Source organism: Hyalella azteca, unplaced genomic scaffold (genome assembly GCF_000764305.2).
Source record: "Hyalella azteca isolate HAZT.00-mixed unplaced genomic scaffold, Hazt_2.0.2 contig7133, whole genome shotgun sequence".
Taxonomy (NCBI): domain Eukaryota; kingdom Metazoa; phylum Arthropoda; class Malacostraca; order Amphipoda; family Hyalellidae; genus Hyalella; species Hyalella azteca.
The window spans coordinates 135,667-145,636 of NW_025937263.1; the positions used below are offsets into that span (position 1 = coordinate 135,667).

Below are 9,970 nucleotides of genomic sequence, written 5' to 3' on the forward strand. Positions count from 1 at the left end.
TTATTCTGACCTTATGTGTTTTATACAACGTGTAGTCATGGTAGTCAATGAAATCAAATTGGCTGGAAAGAATTGAATGTGTGTTCATCAAGTGTTTAAATTTACTGAAAATTGTACGCATATGAAAAAAATTCTGCCATTTTATATTAATTTACTGAAAAGTGTACTTGAACTCAGGTGTGCTCAGTGAAAACTTTTATGGTCGACTTATCGCTGCACTACATTGAGGTATCGCAATGTTCAGTCAGATCGAGCACATTTGTTAAAGTTCGCTTGCGTATATGAGCTGAAGTGCTAATGGATACCATGGCTACGGTTTGCGCGACCTGTTTTGAGACGCATGCTAAGTACTTACTTCCGAGTTGTTTCTTTCTCTATTTTCATTCTCACATAATTTGGGTTTCTGGTATTAGCATGACGAGTTTTTTATTATCTCTAAAATTTTGATATCCATAGGCTTTTTTTTGTCAAGTTCAATGGAGGATGTATTATGTGGGTTACCGTGAAGAATAAGTTGTTTATTTTGACAAGTTTTCGTTAATTCTAATTTAAATTTTGAATATTTTGTTCCGTTGAAATGATTATTCCCAAGTTTTGCCGTTCGTTTTTTATCCAGTATTTCTTAGATTATCAACACAACAACATCCCAGCGCGGTTTTCGGAAGCAATCCAGAATTGCTGATAATTTTCTCGGAAAAGAAAATCGTGTGTGCCATAAGTTTGCTAGACAGTCATTGTGAGGAACTGCCAGTAGTACTAATTTTTTAAATACTGAAACTTTTGAATGTTTATGTTGTATTTCTGGTCCTATGACTCAAAATATGTAGCATTTTGATGGTATATTTGAATGACTTTACTATTTATGCTTTACTCCTACGATTCCAAATTTCTGCTCGAAGTTCGTGCCTTCAATTTGAAATTTTAAGAGGAAATTTAGAATACACTATTTAAACAGTTCATAGAGTGCAGCTTCCACTGTGTACAATGTCTCTCAGAGGACTGGTAAAAATTATAGACTAGCCATTGTTTCACGAGTGATTTTACCAGGGGCTTATGTGATGAATTATTGCCACGAAAAGCGCCGAGAACTCGACATTATTTCAATATAAATATTTGAATGTATTGTATGTTTCTTTTTCGAAGTGTGTGCTTTTGGGTTTGTAAATTTGTTAATGTTTGAAACCTGGAGCTGCAAATGTAAATATATGGGAGCTGTTTGGTCGGGTTTTCACGATACTTGTGGTGTCAGAGTATAACCTAGACGTGAAATTTTAATCATATCGGAGAATAGGAAGTGATTGCAAAACTTTGTGAAGGAAGGATAGGATTAAATATAGAATTTTAATTTTAAAATTGTATAGAATTTTTATTTAGAATCGGCAATTTTTTTGGTTTTATATATAGGTAATAGGAGTAAAATAGGAGTTCATTAATACATGTAAAATTCATTTTTGAATGAGTCATTCCTTAATTATCATAAATTGGTTTTATTCCTACTAACGGGATTCTGAATTAACAGGGATTATCGATACCGAGCAATTTATTTTTTTTATCTTTCAATCTTGTATTTATTTGTCTAAGTTTGTGTGTTTGACGCTTGCATCCTATAATATACCGGTATGTGGCTGCTCTGGTCCACGATTTTTAAACTGTCAGGATATTACCAAAAGAGGAAATTGGCTTCTTGGTGGGAGAATATTAAGGCTAAACTGGGAAGAAATGATTAGACCAAGAATTGAAATTTTGATTGAAATCGGTATTGGTATTTAATTGGTATTTAATTTGGAAAGAAGGAAACATTTTCTTATTTCGAAATGAATCATATAAGAGTTCTGTGCTCCATGTAAAATGTGCACTTGAATGTCTCATAAACTAGCACACATACACTTCATTATTATTTACGGGATTTGGAGTAGCGTGATTCTAAAATTGCAGTAATTTTGGAGAGCGGGTAACACCGGGTTTATCAGCTAGGCTAGGACTGATGAACATTTTTCAAATTTTGCGCTGATAGGTGAAAAGAGAGGAGGAAACGACAAAGTGAACACTACTAATGTCAAAAATGCTCAATGTTCAACACTGTTCATTCGTCCTTATGATTACTTTTTCTATTTGCTACTTTAATTCTTGCGGTCATGCGATATAAATACTTGAAGGGCGTATTTTGATCAAACTTGTGAGGATTTTTTTTCCTTCCTTCCTAAGTAGCAGTTCTTTACTTTCCAAACATATCAGACAAGCTCTGAATCTGAGTATAAGAGACACGCGAACTAATGCAGGTTTCTCAGCAGCAATAGTCACTATCGGGAAAATTTTTGACTGGGAGCGCCAGTTATATCAATTACCTGAACTAAATTGGTCAGCAGGCGCAAAATATATAGTGTAGGCTGCATGGGAGTCTATAGGAGCTTACCAGTCGCCCTTCCCCCACCTCCACGCTCGCTCTCCCCCTGACCGCCCGACCTGTTATCACCACCTATTTATCGACCGCAGTTCTCCGTATCTCAGCTACAGCGACTGCTCCACCCCTGCCAGCCGTTTGACTGCAACACCTAGCGCTTTGTGGGCTACATTATCGACCAGCCTTTCGGTTCAAATTCGACATTGGAACATAGGGATTAACGTCATTGAAGATTCTCAATGGATTTGTTGTTCGCTACGAAGCTAAGCGAAGCCTATATTTACCTTCTGAGACTAGAGTCCTTGCAGGTGGTACTGAAATTTGTGCGCCGCGGCCGCGCCAGGATTTCCAAGAGCTAGACGGTCGTCGAGCTCTCATTCGGACGACTTTAGTGTGGAATTATTTTCTTTGTCTCCCATCAGTGGCGTAGGTAGGCTTCATGCTCTTGATTTTGAAAACAGGACCTGTATTTTATTAAGACGTGTTTTGAGGGACTGCAGTAAGTTAGCTATATATGTTCTGTTCTCACTGTCAAATTGTAATCGAACTGCGTCCGTTTGTGGCTGTCTTTTGGTCGTCTATAATACAAGAAATTATTTTACGATGCTGTCAGAAATTTTGTATAAGCATATTTTTCTATTGATTGGTTGACGAGCAACGCCAAATTTACAGTTACCACAAATGTATACGTACCCAGAAATAAGGCAAAAAAAAAAAAACTTTGGTGCCGTTTCGAGGGGTATTGTTGCTGTTGCCATGCTTCTGCGTTACAGAAATGTTTGGTTTAGCGTCACATGATGCCAGAAAGCAATATAAACCGAACTTGATCAGAATCCGAACTTGATCATTGATTGAAAATTGCCAACGATCACTTTTTTACATTGTAAAAATTAACGGTGGAAACAACAAACGATGAGGGCTCAGAAAAGGGTTGGGCCAATTTAAAAATGTTATTCGTGCTATTTGTTTTAGTTTTCATTTGTGACTTGTACATTTTGAAGAGTGTGTCAATTTTAAAGATCGCATTTTACTTTGGTATGGCAGTGCAAATAGGTGTCCCTGTAATTTCTGACAGCGGAAAAAATGTTAACTTAAGAGTGTATACTCTAATTAAATATATGGTTATGCGCTCTAAGTGATCTCCTAATTTTTTTATACGTATTTATTGTAAATTACATCTCTTGGCTTTAGAAGACTTTAATTCTAAACAAAATATTTTTACGAACACGGAGGCCTTGGGATGATTCTCTGTCTAAATCGTAGCATTGAAAGTGTTGATCTATATCAGGATTTAGAAGTGCTCGAGGTTAGTGTCGTACATGCCGAACAAAAAGGATTTTTGTATGTAACCTTGGACTCGATATTTGTAGAGATTTTGATATTGACTATTTAGGATTTATTCCTTTATTTGATGAAATAGTTGCAGAGTGCCAAGGTTGCCCCCAAGAAGTAAATTTACAAGTTGTTTCCGATATGGTCATCAGCCTATTTGTCTAATTGATTTTCATTCAAAAGAAGTCTATCTATTATATTATTTCATCACACTTGTCTAAAATTACGATTGTTTTGAAGTTTTCAGCTTCGGAATCTTATATTCCTGGTCGTCTGATCAAAGTCTTATCAGTCGGTTGTCTTTAGATTTGGTTCTTGCCGTGCTTGTTTCATGATTGATTTCAACTATCTAATATTGTTTAAATTCTTGCCCTGCTTCCTTTTTCTCATTTAATACCTGTCAGACGTTGAATACTTAACTGACTTCAATCTCCTGTCTAAATCCTTACGTCTAACTTTCGCTTTTCCGAGTCTCATCGCTCGATATGTTCTTAAAGACTTGTCTGTCTCCAATTAGGATTTTTGTGTGACTTTCAGCATCATTCAGATGATTTTTATATATATTTTTTGATTATATATTTTATTTTTTCGGATGACGATTTTTTCACTATATTTAAGTTGATATAGGCTCGATTTTGAACGATTTAAAGAAGAGCCTCCAACTTGGGGTGCTACTTTTCATGACTACTAATTCCATAGTTGACCTCACAGGTTCGCAGATAGATAAAGGCCAACATAAGCGAGTTGTCAGTATTATGTCTATATAATTCATATTTTGGACCAAGTACGCGATTAACCTGTAGTCCTTTTGTTGCAGGTTCAGCGATGGATCATTTCTTGATTAACATTTAATTGTGACAGTATTGGTTCATTACGTGATTAACCTGTCGTGGTTTTATTGCAGGTTCATTACGTGATTAACCTGTAGTGGTTTTATTGCAGGTTCAGTACATAATTAACCTGTACTTATATTATTAGTCTGCTTATATCGCAAGTTCACAAGGAATTTAAAAGCAAAGAAAACGCCAAGGAAATTCACCATCTCGATATTGAAAGTCCAGCTCCATCATCATATATGATGCAGCTGGACTCCGAAACGTTTTCAATATCGATATGGTGAATTTTCTTGGCGTTTTCTAATTTCTTTGCTTTTAAATTCCTTATATAATTAACCTATAGTCATGTTGTTAAAGTTTGATTACGTGATTAACCTGTAGTGGATTTGTTGCGGGTTCATTACGCAATTAATTTGTAGTCGTTTTATTGAAGGCTCAGTACGTTATTAACCAGTAATGGTTTTGTTGCAGGCTCAGTACGTTATTAACCTTTAATGGTTTTGTTGCAGGCTCAGTACGTTATTAATCTATGCCACGTAATTAACCTGTAGTGGTTATGTTGCAGGTTCAGTGATGGGTCAACATGAGCGGGTCGTCCTCCCAGCAAGCTGCTCCGCAGGTCCCCATTACCACGCTAGCGGGCATCGCGAGCCTTACTGACTGTGAGTCTTTACTTAACAAATTGTAATTATTTATAATATAAAGTTATTCCTAATTAAACCCCCTCATTAATCAAGAAGTTGATCTTAATTAAGGTAAGATGTTCTTACTTATGCCGCCCATTTATTAAGAAGCTTTTCATTAACGAAAGTTTTAATTTAAACAGGAAAATACATTTATTCTTCTTAGTTTTTTTATTATTACGGTGTTTTTCAGAGTCAGCTGAAAACATCGTTCGACCCATTGAAAAAAAATGAAAATTAATAAAATGTACCTATTCGCTGGTATTCGATCAAGCTTAAAATAAAGAACAATTCCAAACAAACTGAACTATTAATAATGAATTACTAACACATTTGCGTTTTCTTGATTGATTTTTTATTGGTCAATGGCACATGTACGCATAAGTATTGTTCACAGTTGAGACTGTATGACTGATGCTACAGAAGATCTTTCAAGTTGTAACACAATAAAAAATGTGTGTTGGCCGTATGGATGTGCTAAGACCATTACTGACTAGACTGCGTTAACCTAACAGGCATTAAGTTCAAATTACACGCATTTAACCGCTCACTATGGTTTGTCTCCTGGCAATTGGCATTGTAATCCATTGGCTTTGTTGCAACTCAAAGGATAAGTTTTCAATCGCATTAAATTTGTTCATAGAGCGGGGACGGATGCGGTCGTACGCGATTCATTCTTTGCATTGTCTATCGTCGTGGATTTAGTCGTGGTTTTATATATGAACTGCGTTTATTTATAGTGCAGTGCATAGTGGTCTTGAACTGCTATTGTTATGGAATATCTGAGATGCACAGCGTCGCTGTATCAAGTGCGGTTCTTTCCATTCAGAGCACGCTGCTCATTGCATTCATCGATTGCGTGTAATATGGTTTCAACTTTGATTTTAATTCGATTTCTTCGTTATGTAGTATAGTATTTTTCTGGTCTTGAAATCAGTTTCGTCCGCGGATGGTCAAGGAAAATTGCGTCTTATTCCTATTAGGTAATAAAATATTTTGTCGTTGGTTTGGTAGATTGATTGGAAGTTTTTGTAAGCAAATGCGTTTGTTGTGTCTGCTGACGTCGACAGCCGTACAGACGCTCCGCCCACAAGTATGCCATGCCTCTCTGAAGCTCCGCCCTTCGCTCAAACGTTTCTCGGTCACAAGTTTGCCGCTTTTGCGTCACACAACACAGCTCAGCTGAAATGCTATCTCTGTCAGCTGTTCAGCTGTGACAGCTGAACAAATGAGGCAGTGAGTCTAGCCAACTGGGCTCGAATTGTTCAAGGTTCGTGCGGTATTTTTAAAGATCAATTTGCAGTCAGCATCATTTGAAACTGTTAGTGGTTCGTCGCTCAATAGAAGAAGAAGAATTTCCGTTTCATTGACAACTAATGTCAGTTTTTTAGTATGAAATTTATATTATTTGCTAACGCCCGATTTTTCAGTATATGCGAGATAGTAGAAATGATTTCTATCACAGAGACATTTTTTTCGGCTATTAGTAACTTTACGCAAAATTTATGAACATAACTTTTTTACTGTACATTATGTATATAAATTTTCACTATTTTTTTGAAACGATCAAACACATCTTTACTATCTTCGTGTCGGAAAATACTACGTCGAAAATCATGTAGCTGAATGTTACGCCGGGAGGCCTGGACAGAGCGCGTAGTAATACAGCTTTGGTTTGTACGCGACACTCACTCTGAGCCTCTGTTGGCTTCACGTGCTCCACGCTTTTTTTACTAGCATTGATATCGTCGTATAAAGTTCTTGAGTAGTTATTTTAATATGATATAACAGCGTTGGATGAAATATTACAGGGTGCTCCTGTTTTGAACCGTTCGCATTACGACGCTTAATCTATGGTAGCTCATCATTGTATACAAGGTCGTTTGTTGTGCGCTTACTTTGAATAAATTTCGAGTGGTTTTGAATTCCAGCTCAATATTGCGGTTAATGAAATACGAATAGTTCGTTTTAAATATATTTGCGAAACATCGCATGAATTGCATGAAACGCACTCCATTATTTATTTGAAAAGTTGTTTTGCATCTTAAAGCTAAGTACGACCAAAAAACGAAATGAAAGGAACCATCTAGTTACAGGAGAAGAATTCTATATATCCCGGTTCCCACAAACTATTTGTTATTAATATTATTAATTATTTATACATTCAAATTAGTTATGACATTCAAATTTATTTTGAACAAGAGTAAGAATCATGTGAATGGTAAACAGTGCAACTTTGGATCAATTTTTTCTTTGTGCGTTCCGGAGGCAACGGATCGTTGCTGACGCACACAGCTTTTTACCTGACTTTTACGAATTAGGTTATGACTCGTACAAACATTTTTTAATTGATTTTGCTATGCTCAGTAAAATATTCAAGTATTCAATTGTGATCATACAATATTTTCTTGCCGATGATATATCTATCTGGTAGAATTACTCCTTTTTACACAAGCCTTCTGTGTGCGCGCTGAATTTGTTTGTGTAAAAATGTGAATATTTGTCTGATATTTCAGATTAAATTGTTTTCCTTTGCTGAAAGCAGTAAAACACGGGCATCGCGGAAACCAAGATTTTGGTTTCATTTGAATTTTACCTACGAAACTTGAGGCTTTGAAAATCAAACACTGACAGTGTTTGATCAGTTTCAAGTTATTGCATAGTTTTCACAGTGATCACTTTCAAGTTTTTGCATAGTTTTCCCTGAATGTGACAAATAAGGTTTCTATTTTATATCAAAGCACACACCAGATGTTTGAATGGAAATGCAACCAGCATTAGAACGTTTGAACCACCTCGCTTTTTGGTTAGAGGAGCGGGTAAGCTGACGGCATAAATCTCGAGGGAAACCTATGGAAGAAAAATCAATTAGCATATTATTGCATTTGTATCAGGCAACTTTTCTCGTTCTGAATGTGTTGTGAGAGCCCTTCAACAAATTTACAGCTATGTTAACGAATGTTTAAGGATAGTAGATTTATTGATTGTCGACACTGTCGGGCAAGATAGCACACCTGTCGAATCATCTGATAACCAAGCGATGTTCACATTTCTTACTGAATCTAATTCCAAAGAATCGTTTATAATGCCAAGGGGTCCCTCCCTCTCGGCCAGTCATGTTCTTGATTTCTTGTACACCGCACTTAGTGGGAAGCATATATTTTTAATCACTGAAATTTCATATTAGTAAAATTCAATTGCACTCAGTTGGTAAATTTCCAAGTTTAATGTCATTCAGTGATCTAATATTTTTTCCATGGTTTTAACTGAAGCGATATTGCTTTGCGAGCGAGCTGAAATTGAGCAGCACTACCCTCTATTCTTTGGGGCGTCTGAACACAGACTGATGGCAGGAACGTTTACAAACGTGCTGCTGGTAACCGGCTGCCAGATGTCGCCAGAAAATTTTACTCAGGCCGTACTCCAAACTTTTCTTGATATTTATTGAATTCCCAGTTATGATGTAAGGTTTCCTATTGTCGATGGATTTAATAAATTACTGCGATGTTAATCAGCTAACATAGTATTTCAGTTTGTCTTAGATTAGATCCAATTGTTTATTTTATTTGTTGTGATAATGTTATTTTCGGCGATGGTGCTGCCATCTATGAAGGCTTCAGCGAAGCTTGACACCACATGTTCACCTTGTCGACGCGAGGTGGCAGCACTGACGGGCGCCAGCTTTGGCGGGAAAACGCCTCAGCTGATCGTCCTGTGTCGATCGTTTGTTGAAACGTGTCTTCAAAACGTTTAGGGATTGTTTCTTTGATGAGCGTGTTCATAGACGAAGAATCTCAGCCAGAATGAGTCTCTGTGCATTTGTTATGGCGCTTTGTTCATGTATCGAGGCAAGATCTCCTTTGTTTGGGAATTAAAATTTCGAAGTATTTCGTTTTAAGGAATACAAATCATTGTTGAGTGTCAATATTGCCAGGGGGAAGATTATAGATTGAATATTGCTTCTACCGTAATGTTTTCATTCGGCTCAGTTCGGAAAATTTATTGCAGTATATTATTTTGCAAGATTGTTGTTAATTTTATTGTTTTAATGTAGGGAATAATTAAAATGTTACGTGATGACGATAGCCACGAGACAACCACGATAGCCACGAGATATATTTTGGCCACGAGACAACCGAAAAATCGCCAGTGTTGTCTACTTACCTTGACGCATGAGAATGTCTTACCGTAGTTGGCCAGTTAAACCATATATGATTTTAAACCCACTACCATATTTGTTCGCCAGTTAAATGCGACACCGAGAAAAAAGGGCATGTGTAGGGAAAGTGTTCATATGGTTACAGTAGAGAACAACTCTGTCATTCAGACAAGTCGTTATGAGGACTTGTTTTATTATTTAATATCTGCAAATAAGAATGTTTATCTACTCTATAACACAAATATGTATAAAAATAAAATAATAATGTACAACGCGCATATAGTCAAATGGGGTAAGACAGGATCGCAGCCTTCATGGGGTAAGAAAGGACCGGCCCATGGCGTGCATTCTAACTGCACTGAATTTAATTTGATGAAAGAATATGTTAGAGCAATCATTGCCAGTCATTTCAGTGTTTGTTTCAACCCTGTTCTGCAAATAATGAATTTTTGGTTAATTTTTAAAGAAAACCTATGTAAAGAAGGGTCACAAAATAGTTAACCCTATTTGGGAAATAAGCTCTGTCTGATTACAAAAAATTTTTTGGCCAGGTTTGTGG

At 36.5% G+C, this 9,970-nt stretch overlaps 1 protein-coding gene across 1 annotated transcript in view; it reads left to right on the forward strand.

Annotated features, from left to right (window-relative positions):
* The window catches only part of LOC108679219 (nipped-B-like protein A), a 52,551-nt gene that overhangs the window by 16,982 nt on the left and 25,599 nt on the right, over positions 1 to 9,970 (forward strand). The window contains exon 2 of the mRNA XM_018167818.2: positions 5,135 to 5,231. Coding sequence (XP_018023307.1) covers positions 5,153 to 5,231 — 79 coding nt within the window. The 5' untranslated portion in view covers positions 5,135 to 5,152. The remainder of the gene's footprint in view (positions 1 to 5,134; positions 5,232 to 9,970) is intronic.